The 18,212-nt window shown below is 44.8% G+C and overlaps 1 protein-coding gene and 1 non-coding gene across 2 annotated transcripts in view; both read right to left on the bottom strand.

The window, feature by feature from the left end:
* Window positions 1–637: 637 nt before the first annotated feature.
* The window catches only part of WDR43 (WD repeat domain 43), a 40,613-nt gene continuing 23,038 nt past the window's right edge, over window positions 638–18,212 (bottom strand). Inside the window, 13 exon segments of the mRNA XM_049784236.1 lie at window positions 638–705; window positions 707–838; window positions 1,602–1,648; window positions 3,410–3,427; window positions 3,430–3,481; window positions 5,336–5,374; window positions 5,376–5,450; window positions 8,689–8,709; window positions 8,711–8,753; window positions 11,048–11,079; window positions 12,010–12,096; window positions 15,853–15,981; window positions 17,964–18,098. Coding sequence (XP_049640193.1) covers window positions 643–705; window positions 707–838; window positions 1,602–1,648; window positions 3,410–3,427; window positions 3,430–3,481; window positions 5,336–5,374; window positions 5,376–5,450; window positions 8,689–8,709; window positions 8,711–8,753; window positions 11,048–11,079; window positions 12,010–12,096; window positions 15,853–15,981; window positions 17,964–18,098 — 873 coding nt within the window. The 3' untranslated portion in view covers window positions 638–642.
* On the bottom strand, window positions 17,519–17,594 carry LOC126025374 (small nucleolar RNA SNORD53/SNORD92). Its single transcript, XR_007501381.1, has one exon. It is a non-coding gene; the product is annotated as a small nucleolar RNA SNORD53/SNORD92 (small nucleolar RNA).

The following is an 18,212-nucleotide window of genomic DNA, read 5'->3' as shown; positions in this document are numbered from 1 at the left end:
TAATTATCGTGTGTACTGTAAAAAAATATTTCACTTGACAGCTTAAAAAATAAATGGTTTGAAACAGGTCACCCAACTCCCACCGGACTAGCAGCTAAGACATGTGAGGAGGGGATCCTTTGGGACTTTTTTATTTTTCAGTCCAACTCTTTTCACTCTAGTTTAGTTGTCTTTCCCAATTTTCTGAAGATGTGCCAACGTTTTCTCACTAGTTCGCCCTGGCGTTAGACTGGATAAAAGGCACCAACCTGCGTCAGAGCGGTTCCCCTTCATCAGTCCTTATCATCCTCCCAGAGGGGAGGCGGCTACCTCCTCCACTGGGGCCGATTCTTGGTAGGACCGTTCATATATCAGGAGATTGGCTTAAAAAAATATACCGTATATGGAACACTCGTGCCAGTACGTTGCGGAAAATGTTCTATTTACTGTGTAAAGTTTATTAACATTCGAAAGGAAACACTCTTATTACACAGTCATGTCTGGGGTGCTCAGGACAGCAGGGCGGGCCCGGGAGCCATCAACGGGAACTTTGGGCCCGTGGCAGCCCCCGTGGGCTCCGCTCAATATCCCTCCCCAGAAGGTGGTGGCACTGGCGCATCGGAACCAGTTTATACAGTCCAGTGGCTTGTTATTCTCCTCTCTTCATTCTTCTTCACTCTCATTTTCAGGATCTAAATCTAAATCTCCGTTCAATTCTTTTTCACTGTGTCCCATCTCTATCCTCACCATTTTCTTCAGCATCCTCATCTTCCTCTTCATTTTCTTCATCAATATCCCCCTCTTCTTCCTCCTCTTCTTTTTCACTTGCCTTCTCTTCCTCATCTTCATCCCAATTATCCTGGTATAAAAAATGTTCAGGAAAAGTCAGGGAAGGGTTCATGGCATGAGGGCCTCTCAGACTCTAATGGGGATTTTCGCCCTTCTCCCAAGTAGAAGCCAAAAACAAAACCAAGAAAATGAACACCCAAGGCCAGGGAAACAGCAACAGCAGTAGAGGCATTTGCCTTGAAGCGGCTGACCCAGGTTCAATTCTTTTTTTTTTTTTTTTTTTTTTTGGTTTTTGGGCCACACCCTGTGACGCTCAGGGTTACTCCTGGCTATGCGCTCAGAAGTTGCGTCCTGGCTTCTTGGGGGTACCAATGGGACGCCGGGGGATCGAACCGCGGTCCGACCTAGGCTAGCGGCAGGCAAGGCAGGCACCTTACCTCCAGCGCCACCGCCCCGGCACCCCCTAGTTCAATCTTGAGCTCAGAGCCAGAGTAACAACCTCTGGGGTGCTGCTGGGTGTGGCCAAAAAGATTAAAAAATAGAATAGATAAAAAAAATGAACACAAGAAAGAAGAGGAGGGGCCGGAGAGATAGCATGGAGGTAAGGCGTTTGCCTTTCATGCAGGAGGGTCATCGGTTCGAATCCCGGCGCCCCATATGTGTCCCTGTTGCCTGTCAGGAGCAATTTCTGAGCCTGGAGCCAGGAATAACCCCTGAGCACTGCCGGGTGTGACCCAAAAACCACAAAAAAAAAAAAAAAAAAGAAAAAAAAAAAAAGAAAGAAGAGGATCTAAAGGCACATTTATATGCCAGAAAACAACTCGTTTACTTACATCAGAGTCCTTATCTATTTCATCATCAGATTCCTCCTCAGAAGATTCTGCAAGGAAAAAACACAGACTTGGTGACCAAAATAGATCATGGCAGTTAAAAGATCAAATTCCTAAGTTTAGTTTTAGAAATATTATTCTGTGTGTACACATGCACAAACAAGAATATTGAATCTGAAGGGCCAGAGTACTGGAGCGATAACACATAGAAGAGGGCATTTGCCTTGTAAGTGGCCAACCTGGGTTCAATCCCTGGCATCCCATACGGTGCCCCCCCCAAGCTTGCAAAAAGTAATTTCTGAGCACAGAGCTAGGAATAACCTCTGTACCACCAGGTGTGGCCCAAACCCCTGAAAAGGAGCCCAATTAGCACCAAGCTCATACATTAAATTATTCCATCAAATCTCGCTAAGGACAAAGTAAATAGTACCTATAATGGTAGCAAAAATTCTGCGTTTAAGAGGCCTGAGGACCCTTTATGCACAGCTGGTGAAATTGTAAACTGGCTCAGTGCTATAGATATAGTATGAAGGTTCCTAAAAAGTCTAAAAATAAAAGCCAAAAAGTACTAGCATTTTCCACTTCTGGGCAGTATCAAAGGAAAATTAGCCAGTAGATCCACAAGATCCCAGTGCCCTGCCAGTCAACTGAGGTTCTTGTAGATATTCAAGACCTGAAACTAGAGAAATTCATGCTAAAAAAAAATAATAAATAAATAAATAAATAAATAAAAGACCTGGAACCAAGCCCAGCAACCCACTAACAGATGAGAAAAGCTGATGAGAACTCAAGTTTGTGTGAGAAACGCAGCAGTCCAGCATGCAGTCACCACAAGCAGGGGGCGCAGAGGGACACCAGGTAAGGGAACGAGGCTGAAAAAATCTGGCAGGCTTCGGGGGCCATATGGGGATGCTGGGTTATTGAACCCAAGTTGGCCATGTGCAAGGACAAATACACTACCTGCTGTGCTATCGCTCCAACCCTAAAACCTTATTCCTTGAAAGGCAAAAAATTTCTGCCAAAATCAGTGGACCTGATGTCTTACAAGGAGATACACCAATGAAATCAACCTTTTTATTTATTCTTTTTTTTTTTTTTTTTTTTGTTTGGTTTTTGGGCCACACCCGGCGATGCTCAGTGGTTACTCCTGGCTGTCCTGCTCAGAATAGCTCCTGGCAGGCACAGGGGACCATATGGGACACCGGGATGTCGAACCAACCACCTTAGGTCCTGGATCGTGCTGCTTGCAAGGCAAACGCCAGCTGTGCTATCTCTCTGGGCCCTGATGAAACCAATCTTAAAAGCTATTTGGTTAGTATGATTTTCTGGCTGTTGGTTATGTATTTTTTCTTGAAGTTTGCTTTGGTAAATCCCAAGAATTTGCCTGGTTCAGAAACGAAAATTACAGGGTGCCTGGCCTCTAGGGGAAGAATGGGAGGCGAGAGGGGGAGAGAGATGAAGGGAGAGAAAGGAAGAGGGAGAGAACGTAGAAGAGGGGAAGAAAAAGAGGTGAATGAGAAGACCGCACGAGAGGAGTAGGCAGAATAAAAGGGAATGCATCGTTTTAGCCTTCAATATCTTCTATTTAAATGTCTTCCACTCAACGTCCCCTTTCTAGTTCTTGTGTTCATCTGTCCCTACTCTTCCAATTTGAGAGCATTTTTGCCCACAGGCTTTGCCTGCCGTCTTCATTAGGGAAAAAAGGAAGGTCAAGCCATAATTTCACATGATGCTTTTACTAAATACAAGTAAAGTCAACGTGAAAGAGAAATGACCCAAATTCTAGACATCCGCCCTGCCCCCACCTTTACCTTCTTCGTATATCAAACTTTGCCTTCTGTACAGGACCAAGTCATTCCCTTTGTTTTTTCTGATGCTGTAACCTAGAAGAAAGGCATTATTAGCAATAGAACTTAACATAGCTCAGTCCAAAGCATGCCCAACCTCCGCGCATCAATAAACTCATCACAAAACCTCTAGGATGAAGAAAACAGAAAGCAGTGAAGTGTTTACTTTATGTGCTCAATATATGGGCAAAAATCAACTTGCCAAAGACAAGGAAAAATATTCCATGAGTTATAAATTCTGAGACGGACTGGGGGTTGGGTCAAGGTGCTGGCCTTAGTCCCAAGCGCCACAGCCATGTCCCCTGTATGTTCTAAGGAGCAACCATCAAGCACAGGGCCCAAGACCTAATGCCAGAACTGCCGGATGTGGCTCAACTCATCCTTCCCAAACACCTCAAATCTGAAAAAACTTGGGTTTGGGGGCTTGAGCAGTGGTGCTGAAGTAAGGTGTCTGCCTTGCAAAATGGCTAAGCCTAGGACTGGACCTAGGTTCCAGGCCCCCAGCACTCCGATATGGATTCCCCCCAAGCCAGGAGCAATTTCTGAGCGAGCAACCCCTGGGCCGTCACTGGGTGTGGCCCCAAAACAAAAACAAAAACTGGGTTTGAAGGACCTGAGAGTCGAAGCTCAGATATCCAGTGGCACAAATACACTAAGAATGATCCTGTGAGCTCAACCCCTCAAAGAACGTGTGGTGTGTATGTGTGTGTGTGTGTCTGTCTGTCTGTCTCTCTCACTCACATCACTCACTCATTCACTCACTCACACACTCACACACACCACAGTCAGGTATGTGAAAAACACCACATAATGGGGTACAAAACCTCAAACGAGCATCACATGCAATCAGAGGAAAATATGCAAATTTAAAGGTGAGAAAAACTGCTTTCGACAAGCATTTGTATACCACTCCATCATCACAAAAATTACAACCAAGTGAGGAGAAAGGAGGGAATTTCACAATGTGTAAAGAGAACAATGGGTTAAAGGACCTGCCTTGCATGTGGTCCTCAATCATTGCCAGGACTGAACCCCTAGCACAGAGGACAGTTTTTTTTTAGCTAAACAACTGGAATTTTAAGAATTAAGACCAGGGCGCAAAGCATTAAAAACAGCAGGTGAGACATTTGTTTGGCACATAGCAGACCCAGAACCAACCCAAGTTCAATCCCTGGCATCCCATGTGGTTTCCCCAGGCCTGCCAAGAGCAATTTCTGAGCAAAGAAGCCTGAAGTACCGGCCAGGTGTGGCCCAAAAACAAAAACAAGCCAAAACAGATAAAGATATAAATTACGACCTGCAATTAACACCCCATTTCAGAGGCAGGATGAGAGCTCAATCAGTACACTCAGCATATACTCTGTTTGCAGCAAGCCAGGTTTGATCTCCAGCAATGCAGGGTCCCCAAGAACCTCCAGGAGCGACCCTGAGCATCAAGTATGCCCTCCCCCTCCTCCAAACATAAGCAGAAACTTTTTTGTTTTGGTTTTTGGGCCACACCAGATGACACTCAGGGGTTACTCCTGGCTATGCACTCAGAAGTCGCTCCTGGCTTGGGGGACCATATGGGATGCCAGGGGATCGAACCGCGGTCCATCCAAGGCTAGTGCAGGCAAGGCAGACACCCTACCTCTAGTGCATCGCCCAGACCCCTGAAACTTTTTTTTTAATTGCAAACTTATTTCAAAAGTAACCAGGACCTGTGTGGCAGTAAACACGTTCATCCTAGCTGTATGATCTAATCTGTAGTAGTGAGAATAGTTTGAGTAAAATAATCACCACAAGTTAAATCCTGACATACCATTTCTTACCATGGGATTCCTCAAGCTTGGGATTCCTCAAGGATTCTCATTCAAGCTTTAGTGCCACAGCAAAGTCAAGTTTACTTACTTGTGTGATTAGAAGAATGAGTTTTCCATGAAGGTGGGAGGAGTTTCTGAAACGTTTTTACTCTGCTCTCCATTAACTGGTACAGTGTCCCCAACTGGGGAACCAAGTCTGGCAACTGGGAAAAGAGGGAGGGAGGGAGAACATTTTAAATGACTATGGTATAATATTGAGAGTAGACACACAAATCAACTCAGAGGTGCCCAGATAGTTGTCTTTAAAGCACTTAGTGCGGCTCATGCTGAAAGGTGCCAAGATACCTGACAGAGGAAATGCAGCTGCCTTTCAAATGATGCCGTAAGGGACAGTCTTGCTGTTATCATCACCTACAAAGTCCTTCTGAAAGGGACCACCTAACTAAACCTACACAAGCACCCCATCTCTCTGCCTTTGTGTGCTTACCCCAGGATAACTCAGAAGCCGTCTCATCATCCTTCACAAGTGAAAAGCAGAGGGAGTTTAGTCCAGCTCCCAGACACCCAGCAGGGCTCAACTTCAATGAGGACCTATACAGTTCTCACTAGGAGTCCTCAGGGCTGGCCTAGGGGCCCCGGAGAATTAGGCACGGGGCTGTGGCTCTGCAGGCAGATGTGAGCCCTCTGGGATACCCCATCAGTGACCCCCTGGCACTCTACAGCCAATGGGAGACCAGAACCTGAAGAGCTCACTGACAGCAAGCCAGTGCAGCCACAGTAGAGAGGACCTAGTCTCCTGCTGCTCTTATTAGGGATAAGTGTAGCACCCAAGGGCTTGTCTGCATGTTTTGCAATGCAGATGGGCTGGGATCCATCCCTGCATTAGCACCCCCACCAGAGTAATAACCTCCCCAGGCAAAGCATCATAAGCACACATAAGTGTGGGGCCACCCAAACCAAAAATGAATTTAATAAACCAGGAATAACTATGACGGGAGGGACTTACAGTAGAAAAGCACTTGTCTTTTGACAGCTGACCTGGGTTTGATCCCTGGCACTACTACGGTCCCACCCAGCACACCTAGGGTGACCCTTGAGCAGTCAAAGAACCTCAACACTGCCTGATAGGCCCCAAGACAAGAAATGGTAATAGGATCCTTTACAAAATAAAATTGGAGCAGGAATTGGGAACACAGGAGAAATTCCCTAATCTACACCTAACCCAGACCAAAGTACCCCTTCCTATGCCCCCTGTACACACTTTAATGTAATTAAGTCTCTCATTCACATATAAAAGTTTTAGCATTAAACAAATAAAATCCTCAAAATAAACCAAAGCTTGGTGTGATCGTATTTCCATTAGCATTACTGACTTTATTTGTTCCTCCCCAGGAGGCTGGGGGGTGAGGCTCAGGTAAGTGCATGGGATGGAGGAAGGGGAAAGGCAGGAGAAGGGAAGGAAGGAGGAAAAAAAAAATGAAGAAAGGAGGCAGGAGAAGGAGGGATCTCATCCTATCCACAGTTCCCTTCCTAAATTGCAGCATGCCTGCAGGTCTGCTTTTGCCTTGACCAGACTGTTACTCTGGCAGCATCTTATTAATCGAGCCCAACTCCCCTTAGAAGCTGGTTCCCAAAGTCTTCCCTTAGGCATCCTCAAGGTCTTTTTACTTCTTTTTTTTTTTTTTTTGGTTTTTCGGGCCACACCCATTTGATGTTCAGGGGTTACTCCTGGCTAATTGCTCAGAAATGGCCCCTGGCTTGGGGGACCATATGGGATGCGGGAGATCAAACCTCGGTCCTTCCTTGGCTAGTCGCTTGCAAGGCAGACACCTTACCTCTAGCACCACCTCGCCGGCCCCGATTTTTTTTACTTCTAAGTGAATAACTGAAGTCACAAAAACAAAAAGTTTGTGTATCCCTGGACCTGAGGCTTGTGGTCACGATCCACACCCCTTACCCACATGGTGCCATTCTTTACAAGATCCAATTCACCTACCTCCTGAGCTGGGACCCTCAGTGCCTATGCTTGGGACCTGTCTCTCCCCCCCACCTTTCTCATGTCCTGGCAACAATCCACACAGCTCCTAAGGACGACTGGCAAGCCAAACCTGGCTCTCCAGTAGTTTACTGGCAACCTCAAATGACTGGTGCAAAGGACAAGACAGAGAAGGACAGACAGTGGCAGAAGGGAGTGGGGTGAAGACCCGGTGAAACGCAACAAACAGTGAATATGGTAGGACAGGGCACAGGGCAGGGACCCCTGAGCACCAAGCCAGGAGTGCCCACTGAGTATCTGGTGACTGGATGAGGCTCAATGAATCTTTAGCTTTCCTTTGGGAAAAAAAATTAGAAAAAAACACATTCAGAATTTTCTTCACTATCTGGTACAGACTCTTAAAGAGAAACTATTATAAGGTGACAGACAAATAAAATGTAAAAACTGAATAGCATAACTTCATTTCTAGCTAAGCACTACTAAGCAAAGGATGTGGCAGAGAATCTAACCTCTTCCTCTGATATGTAAAAAGATGTTATTTTTATGCTCTTCCTTTGCACAGAGGAAAGAGTTGACAGCAGCCTTAGGGGCCGGGTGGTGGCGCTGGAGGTAAGGTGCCTGCCTGCTGCGCTAGCCTAGGACGGACCGTGGTTCGATCCCCCGGCGTCCCATATGGTCCCCATATGTTGCCAGGAGCAACCTTCTGAGCGCATAGCCAAGGAGTAACCCCCTGAGGTCACAGATGTGGCCCAAAAAACCAAAAAAAAAAAAAAAAAAAAAAAAAAAAAAGAAAGACAGCAGCCTTAGCACAATGCCTGGGATGTATCTCATTTTTACCCTATGACATAAAGCTGGGCACCAACGGCAGCCTACACGGAGGCTTTCCAAACCCTGCAGCATATGAAACAGAAGGCAGAAGAGATACCCACATAGGAAAATGACTGATGAACAGAGAAGAAAACATTAGAAGGTCAATGTGTCAACAGAGATCTCTTATTTCTTGACTCTTAAACAATCTAATTTAGAAAATAATTTTATTTTAAAATCAAAAAGAGGGGCCGGAGTGATAGCACAGCAGTAGGGTGCTTGCCTTGAACATGGCCAACTCAGGACAGACCTGAGTTCGATTTCAGGCATGCCATAGGGTCCCTGAGCCAATCAGTAACAATTTCTGAGTGCAGAGCCAAGAGTAACCCCTGAACGCCACTAGGAGTGGCCCAAACCAAACCCTCCCTCCAAAAAGTCAATAAAATAAAAGGCAAAAAAGATCAACTTATAAAAGGCAACGTCATGGCCTAAGTACACTGGGTAAGAAAAAATAAAAATAAAACAACAGCAAAATATCTCAAAGCAGCGGTTGGGTGAAGGACAAATGGAGAAAAAGAATGAATCTGTAAAAGCGAGTTATAATCCTTATCAACAACAAAATACTCAGTAAGACTTACTGTGGATAGGTAGGAGGCATGGAACCGTTAATACACATTTGAGCCACTGGACCATTAAAACGGCACTGAAAATAAAGAAGAAAATAATCTCAATGTGAACAAACGTTCCATGAATGCAAAATTAAACACAGCTGTACTGAGAGGGAAAAAAAGCCAAGTGAGGATATATACATTACGCTCAGTAAAAGGACTCTACTCAGTCAACCGCTGTGAACTGGGCAGTCCTTTCTGTTCCCAAGTCTACTGCAGACCCATAGATTAAATAACTGTAGGGAGTGTAGAGGCAGCAGGATGGAGCAGACTGGTAGCAGAAATGATAGTGCAGCAGGAAGGGCATTTGCCTTGCACGAGGAAGACCCAGCTTCGATCCCCCACAAAACCAATATGGTCCCCTGAGCACTGCCAGGTGGAGTCCTCAAACATCTCCCTGTGTCCCTTAAATTCTCTTCCTCTGCTCCTAATTTACTTGGCCCACCGATCCGTATTCAGAAGAAAACTTCCTCTCAAAACCTAGGAACTCCCTGGAAGTTTCTGTGCCAGATAAGGCTGGGGAAATGGGTGCTCAGGTGGAGAGAGGGGCACATCTCCCACTTGGGAAACACTTCTCTAAAAGCAATTCCAAGATTACTTTCACTGACTTCAAACTGGGGGTGAGAGCAAACTACTTCTAGAAGGCACAAGGATGTGGGTTTGAACACAACACCCCCATTTGGCCCCCAAACCCAAGAGTGACCCCAGAGTACCACTGGGATAGGGTGCTAAGCCTTGCACATGAGTGACCTGGGTTCGATCCCCAGCCATCCTATTTGGTTTCCCCAACAGTGCCAGGAGTATAGTTTCCTGAATAGAGTCAGGAGTAACCCTGAGTATCACCAGATGTGACCGACCCCAAACAAAACAAAACAAAATGAAATAGAAAAGTATTTCTGGAGCCGTTGAGATAGCATGGAACTAAGGCATTTGCTTTGCATGCAGGAAGAAGGATGGTGGTTTGAATCCCATATGGTCCCCCCAGGAGCAATTTCTGAGCATAGAGCCAGGAGGAACCCCTGAGCGCTGCTGGATGTGACCCCAAAACAAAAAAAAAAAAAAGAAAGAAAGAAAAGAAAGAAAAGTATTTCTATTTAAGTGATACGAGAGTAATAAAGTGGGGCTGAACGGGCTATTCGTATTTGGGTCTCATCACGGGGGAACAAGATTTCTAAGCCAACAAACATCAAATGTCAAGAAGCCAACCCCCCAAATGTGAGCCAGGCTTATAAAGGACCCCACCAGCTTTCCTTTGTGAACCCCCACAATGCTACTTAATAGGGGGTGGAGGAATTTTATGACCTAAACTGATTCTTAGTTATTAAGGTAAAGACCTACAAGGAACTTAGCCCTATGACGAAAATTTCATACAAGATTAGGAAAAATCACAAAGTGAAATGTATTCATTAAACATACTAATAATAAAGAAGAAATTAGGCAGGGGTTTTATGGGTTTTGGGGCCACACCCGTCGGCGCTGAGGGGTTACTTCTGGCTCTGTGCTCAGAAATCGCTCATGGCAGGCACAGGGAACACAGGGGATGCCAGGATTCGAATCTAAGTCATTCCTGGGCCAGCCGCTTGCGAGGACAAATGCCCTACTGCTGTGCTAAAAAGACAAAAACTAAGGGGTCGGAGCAACAGCACAAGCAGTAGGGAATTTAATTTGCCTTGCACACGGCCAACCTGGGATGGACTGGGGTTCAATCCCCGGCATCCATATGGTCTCCCGAGCCTGCCAGGAGAATTTTTGAGTACGGAGCCAGATAACCTGAGTACTGCTGGGTGTGGCCCCTCAAAAATAAAAAAATTAGAAATCGCAGCGTAAGAGAACTTGGGGACAGCTCGTTTGTGCCTGGCATGCACTAGGCCCTAGCACGTATGGGGTGTGGTCCCAGTGACACTGAGCACCACAGGGCTGCTCAGTGGAAGAGTCAAAAACTACCACCACCAGCCCCCTGTGGGTCCACTTCATCTACAGTAAGGGTGAAGAATAATATTTTTTATGCTGTCTTTAAAAAAATAATTTCTTTCAATAAACCATCATTAGATACATAGTTCCAAAGTTGTTCCTGATTGAGTTTCCATCATACAATGTAATGTCTATCACCTTTCACCAGTGCACATTTCCCGCCACCAGTGGCCGTTTCCTCCTGGCCTCCCCCTGGCTGCCTTCCTTCAAAGAGTAATACGTAGCTCTTATAACTTTATCAATTAGAATTTGACACTTCTTATTATACAGTTTCATACTATTAGGGATTGCTGTTTTGATCAATCAACCTCTTCAAAAATTATTGAAAATGAAGCAACGTAAACCAGAGCCATCTTACCTATTCGGGTGGCCTTGTAACCGCCTCGTGAGCTAAAGGGGAAAAAACAGGATTAGTATGACAATCCACAAGAACAGGGGGAAAACAATCCATCCACCAATAACTGCTTATTTGCTTCCTATATTTCCTAGTTCCTAAATGCATAATTCAACACAACATAGTTCAGAATCCATTCCCCAGGAGTAATTTACCTGAAGAAAATCTGGGCTACAATTTATAGGAATAAATGTCCGGAAAAGGAAAACCAAATAGGAAACAGGTTAGTGGCTGAAAAGGACAAGTTCAGTCGAGGTCTGACTAGTCTTTTCAGTGCAACAATGATTCCAGCCACGACAGAACTCAATATACTGGACTGCTCACGTTTAAAGCAACTCATCTCAAAAAAAAAAAAGAAAAGAAAAGGAAGGAAGGAAGGAAGGAGGGAGGGAGGGAGGGAGGGAGGGAGGGAGGGAGGGAGGGAGGGGAGGAAGAAGGAAGAAGGAAGGAAGGAAGGAAGGAAGGAAGGAAGGAAGGAAGGAAGGAAGGAAGGAAGGAAGGAAGGAAAGGAAGGAAGGAGGAAGGAAGGAAAAGCAAATCAAAATGCAGATAAACACTCTCATGATTGCTTATCTCATGAAAGCTCACAGGACATAGTAAGAAAGAACAAAATCAGAATGTGGGAGCTCCTGGTTGGGATTTCATTAGCCATCATTCTCTACGGACAGCACCCCCCATTTACAACATTCTAAGTTCACCCAAAGGTTCCAAATACCCTTTATTCAGATAAATATATAGAGACACACTCAGACACTGCCTCAGGAGTTCTTCACGATGTGACTTTTCTTACTAACTCAGGTATTTGTTCTCTCAACTGCCACCTACTGTTTAAAATGCCCCCGCGGATTCCTTACATGCTGCAAACCCCACCTCCAACACTCTGGAAGTCACAGCATCAGCAACTTGACACGGAAATACTTGGTTACCTCTTGTAACAGCGGAATAACAGCATGCAGGGGCATCCTCAATACAGTCTTCTTTATTAGGTTTATATTCCTAGTCTGAAGCACTTTCTGTGAGAAAAATAAAAAGACTATCAAGATAAGCACACTCAGAAGTAAAGATTCAACAAGAAAAGCAAACAGATAAACATCATTTAGAAAGATCAAGGTAGTTTATTATCGGCCAAAGGAGCAAGTTCAAGTTGGGGGGCTGAGGAGCCCTGAATCTTAAGGCTATCTCACAAGTGTAGTCCTCAGCTACCAGGACTGATAGTTCCACTAGCTTTTTCCAGGTGATGATCTTTTATAAACTTTTTGGAAATGAGGCAGAACACCAGTAGGCATTCAGGTAGCAAGCAAAAGGGACTGAGGATGTAACCCAGTAAGACATGCTTCACATGACTAAACCCTGAGTTCAAGACTCCCCAAAAGGGGCAAGAAACAAATCTTTTGAAATTAAAGAACTGAGGCTTTATCCATTCTGGAGCACATATGTTCTCTCCTGCTCTCATACTTCTCCAAAGTAAATTTCTTTAAATAAAAACCATTCAGGGGCCAGCATGGTGGTGCTAGAGGTAAGGTGCCTGCCTTGCCAGCGCTAGCCTAGGACGGACCGCAGTTCCATCCCCTGGCGTCCCATATGGCCCCCAAGCCAGGAGCGACTTCTGAGCATACAGCCAGGAGTAACCCCTGAGTGTCACTGGATATGGTCCAAAAACCAAAAATAAAATAAAATAAAATAAAATAAAAATCATTCTGCTACATTACAAAAACCAAATTGTGTCAACATTTTGAATAAAATTTTAAGTGGATGGAAAAGAAATTACGGAGTGCCTGAGTGAAAACCCTTTAGTGAGGGCTCTAGCAACAGTACAGTGGGGAGGGCCTTGTTTCGAACGTGGCCCACGTGTTTGATCCCCAGCATCTCAGATGGTTCCCTGAGCACCACCAGGAGTGATTTATGAGTACAAGGCCATGAGTAACTACCTAAGCACTGTTCACTGGGTGTGACCCCCAAACCAAAACCAACTCCCAAAAAACTTCACTAAACTTCAGTTTCTTCTGCAAAGGAAATGCACTTCATACACATCCGCTGGTAACATGCCTGGGTACTAATTTCATGGTTCCCACTCTTCAAACTTTTGTTCTGGTGGGTGGGCCTGCCTACTGAAGGGTATGGGGGTCATTCCCAGTCATTTTCAGGGGACCATCAGTGTAGCCCTGGCAGTTGTAGGGAGGAGCCTCTAAGGACAACCCCAGAGGTGAACTTGGGGCTTATGTGGCACTGGTGATTGAACTGGAATCTAACCCTAATTGAATGTAAAACTCACAAGCTGGTCAGATTGTCAACAATGATTCAGGGGGGTACCTGATGACACTAAATCCTCTTTATTGTGACTATCAGTTATAAGTTCCAATGACACTCATGTTACAAGACTTCCTGTATGAACTGGCCATGAGTTGACATGGTCTTGTCATGACCCTAGTTCTGACCAACAGGTCATGTAGACCAGCAGGTTTCCATGTCTGACCTTCCAGACAGGCTAGCAGCACTTCAGGACTGAACTTGCTGCTATAAAAAACAAACTAAATTACATCTATTTACAGGTATGATAATGATTGGGGCGATTATTTTTCACCTCTTTATTTCATTGGTTGGTGATGCCCAGGACCCACATGGCAATGCACAGCATCCACCCCACCCCAGCTCTTGGTGCCACTTCCCCGGCCCCAATGGGCTCTCTGAAGGAAGTGACTGTTTTCAATTTGGACAGGGACATGCTTCGGGATGAAACAGCAAGTCTGAGATTTGTCCCATTCTAATGAGAAGCATGGGAGCAGGTAAAATGAGCAGTATAGAGATACCTTAGCAAAGAATATTTCTAAGTGATGAGGTCAAGGTGGTGTACTGTACTATTTCTTGGAATTTTGGAATGTTCCTTGATAAAAAGTCAAAGTTGGGGGAGACGAGCACAAAGAGATGTAGCTCAGAGCTGCAGTACAGATGGGCCCGAGTTCACTCCCCAGGACCTCATAAACGAATGAAGGAACAGAGTAAGTTGTGGTTAGTAGGAGAACATCTGTTTTAGCATATTAAAAAAAAGGCCTTGGGGACATTCCCTGACAGCCGAAAAGAATGCAACTAACAATCATTAGTTTGTTAATGATGGCTAACAAACATTTGCACCACCAAGGAAGGTCCCAAGGCATGGATGTGGATGGTATGGCAGCTAGGTTCTGTAACCATTCAAACACATCATCAGTTAGGGTCAAAGGACCAGAGCTGTACGAGACAACAGCCTAGGATTGATTCTGGCACATGGTCCTCCAACACCTTGGGCAGACCCCTAAGCAAGGGCCTGGGAGTATTTCCTAAATATTACCAAGTATGAAAACAAAAATCATCCACTGAAGACTGGAAGAAACAGTATAGCAGTATAGCACTTGCTTTACATGTGGCTGACCAGGGTTCAATCCTCAGCCTCCCATATGGTCCCCCAAGCACTGCCAGGAGTATGGAGACAATTCCTGAGTGTAGAGCCAGGAGTTGACCCGAGTATTGCTGGGTATGAACCCAAAACAAAGCATTCATTGTCCTCTATGACTTAATTTCACAAATCACCACTAGTCATGTTAAACAAGAATCTACCCTCAGAATACATTTATTCAAACTAATTTTTTTGGTTCCTGGACCTATTAGTTTCTTCTAATATTTACAAAATCACTTCAGACTGAAATACAAGACATTTGCACTTATATTCAAAATAAATCAGAGATACTATTTACAGGTTATATGTTTTTAAAAAATGATTACTGTATTTTTTGTACCATAAGACACAGCCCCCACCCCACCCCCAGATGAGGGGAAAAACATCTGTGCATCTTATGGAGCGAATGCTGCCTGGGGCTCAAGCCTGAGTAGTTAAAAAAAATGTTTTTTATTTTCCCAATATAAAAGAAAAGTTAGGTATATGTGTGTAACCAGCTGTGGAGCAGCATATCGTAAATATACTTCAGCCTTGCAGGCTGGTTGTTCCCAGCCACTGTCTTCTGATGGTGTCTCGCGTTGCAACAGTTGCTTTAGAATTTTTTTCTTGTTTTCCTCTTCTAAAAGCTGTGTGTATCTTATGGCCTGGTGCGTCTTATAGAGCAAAAAAATATGGTACTTACACTAAGCACTAAGTGGCTCAATACCTCTTTGGGTCACTTAAAAATAAATGAATTTAACAAATGAAAACCGCTTTACTCTCATCATACAGTTCTTAAATCCAAGTGTTCCAGGTTTTCCTCAGATCATGCCCAATTTTGACTGAGGGCCGAATTAAGCAAATTCAGTCACCAACATAAAAATACAGAAATCATTACTAAAGGCCACTGTTTAAACATACAGTTTTTAGCATCACAACACAACCCCCAACCCTCTTGCATGTTTCCACCAAACCTCCTACCCCTTGCCCAGGATTCACCTCACTGCCCCCTCTCACGGCCAGGGGGAAATAAGATTCTGGAATCCAGAGTTAAAACTCAGGAACGCATTTTCCTACAGAAAAAAATATAAATTGTGATCTAGAATGCGGAGTATTAAATAAATAATTCAGCTCTATTATGTTACAAAGGAAAAAGTCACAACAGTCTTTCTATGAGAAAATGCATTCCAGGTTCTTAAGTCATTCGATACAAATGATCATTGGTGGCTGTCTAGTGCCACCAATACCAAACCTAACAGGACAGATCAATGGTAAATGACTGTCCACTCTGAATGTGCCTCGTGAATAAGCTCTACAGTTATCAGCCACCAACTCCCCTAACAGCCAGCGAAATACTTACGTTCAGCATTTCGAAGTCATTGCTTTCTAAACCTTGTGCGAGCAGAATTGGGAAACTGTTGGTCTGGAGGTCTCCCTTTCCCTTTTTGGCATCAATGTCCAACGCTCCCAGGCGCTCCTCAATGCTGACCTATGGAACCAAAGTTGCCTGTTAATGTTAATAAAGTACACAAGGTCTACTGCGTCTAGTCAAGCTACTTTCTGCTTCCCTCTCTCAGAAGATGGAAAACATGGACTAATTCCCACAGGGGACTCTGGAAAACAAATGTGCTCTCTTTCTCATTCTGACAGAAGCTCCACTGGCCTATAAAGACCAAGGTAGGTGGCAAGTGTAACATCTGCAACACAAGTCCCAGGTCCAAGTGAAGCAAATAACTAGCCAAGAAGCTAACATGTGGGGCCGGAGCAATAGCACAGCGGTGAGACTGTTTGTCTTGCACATGGCTGACCAAGGACGAACCTAGGTTTGATCCTGGCACCCCAAATATGGTCTCCCAAGCCAGGAGTGATTTCTGAGTACATAGCCAGGAATAACCCCTGGGTGTCAGCGGGCGTGGCCCGAAAACCAAAAAGAGAAAAGTGCAGATGTAGGGCCAGCGTGACAGCATAGCAGGCAGGGCACTCACTGGCTTTACATACAACCAGCCCAGGTTCATCCCCAGCACCCCAAAAGGTCCCCCAAATCTGGCTTGGAGTGAACCATGAGCACAGAGCCAGGAGTAACTCCTGAACACTGCCATGCATAGCCAATCCCTCCACCCTACCTAAATAAATAAAATTCCTAACAGTTAAGCCTCAGGCCAGGGAAAGATCTCAAATGGCTAGAGGGCATGAACACTGCATCCCACTTGTTTGGCAAGCCGTGACTCTGGAACCACGTTCCGCTCTTTACACTTTTTAATTCGGCTCTTCTGTGTGCCAGGCGGCTGCTCCAGGAGTCAGGACTCTGCTCCTAGCCTGTCAGTGCATGTCCTGGAGGCTCTCAAAATAAAATTCAATCGGGGCAGGTGAGGTGGCGCTAGAGGTAAGGTGTCTGCCTTGCAAGTGCTCGCCAAGGAAAGACCACGGTTCGATCCCCCCAAGCCAGGGGCAATTTCTGAGCACAGGAGTAACCCCTGAGCATCAAACAGGTGTGGCCCCAAAAACAAAAACAAAAAATAAATAAATAAAATAAAATTCAATCGTGATTTTGGCGAGATTTGGCTCAGATGAAAAAATCGGTTGCCCACCACTGCCCCAAGCAATGGCAAGGGGCACCCCAGACCACAAGACCACTGAGTGCCACTTGGTGTGACCAATCTCGCTTTCACCTGCCAAATCTTAGTTATTTAAGCATAAGACATTTCCAAAGGTTTTCACTTAACAGATGTATGGAAGATTACTTTATCAAATGAGCATAAAGACATCTAAGTATGTTCCCCAATTTATAAACACACACAACTACTTTCGGGCCTATCAGTCAGTTTAAACCAGTGAGCTCCCTCCTTTCTAAAAAGGGAACCCAAACAAGTTGTAATAAATATTCAAACAATTCTATTGGGCAAGTCCTCGGTAACTAGGCCAAAGTACAAATGTTGTGAGCCTATCAACAGGAAAGGCACTTGAGTTGGTGGTGAAAAACCTGATGAAGCAGGAAGACATTGGAACAAGCACTAAACCCGCCAGGACTGCTCAGACAGCCAAGAGAAGAGGCATCACTGGTACTCAGCAACAAGCGAAACCCAAGGCGAATCATCACAGCCAGCCTGGCTTCCGGAACTCAAATCATGAACAAGCTCAGTCAACAGTGGCGAAAATATTTTGCTTTGTTTTGGAACCACAACCAGCCATGATCAGGGGGATCCTGATGGGATGCTAATGATCAAAGCTGGATGAGCAGTATGATAAAGTCAAATGTTCTAACCACTGTGTGCTCTCTCAGGCCCCTGGCCAGATAAACTTTACACAGGTCACAATCTAGAACTGTGCACAATATACATTGCCGGATAATGAGACAGAAGTTAACAGAGAGTCCAATACAGTTCAACTTTCCACTTTGGCTTTACTCAATACTAGGTGTTAGAATTTCCCATGTAGTAGGTTTCAAAGTGAAACCCAAAGTGAACACTTTACCTCATTTTCCCCCAATTTCCTCTTACTGTCCACTTCTTCCATTGTTTGTGAAGAAGCAGGCTTGATAGCAGCCCGATGACCAGGTATCCCAGGAACCAGAACCTTGGCTTCGGAATTCATCACCGGTGTTCTCACCTAGTTGGATGGAGAAATTGCAAGGATGTGACAAAATGGACTATATATCTTTCTCAAACAAGAAACTAGAAAGGGTTTTTTACAGAAAAATTCAACATGACTAAAATGGCAAAA

The sequence above is a fragment of the Suncus etruscus genome, chromosome 12 (assembly GCF_024139225.1).
Source record: "Suncus etruscus isolate mSunEtr1 chromosome 12, mSunEtr1.pri.cur, whole genome shotgun sequence".
In the NCBI taxonomy this organism is placed as follows: Eukaryota; Metazoa; Chordata; class Mammalia; order Eulipotyphla; family Soricidae; genus Suncus; species Suncus etruscus.
This window is presented reverse-complemented; position numbering and strand designations above follow the sequence as displayed.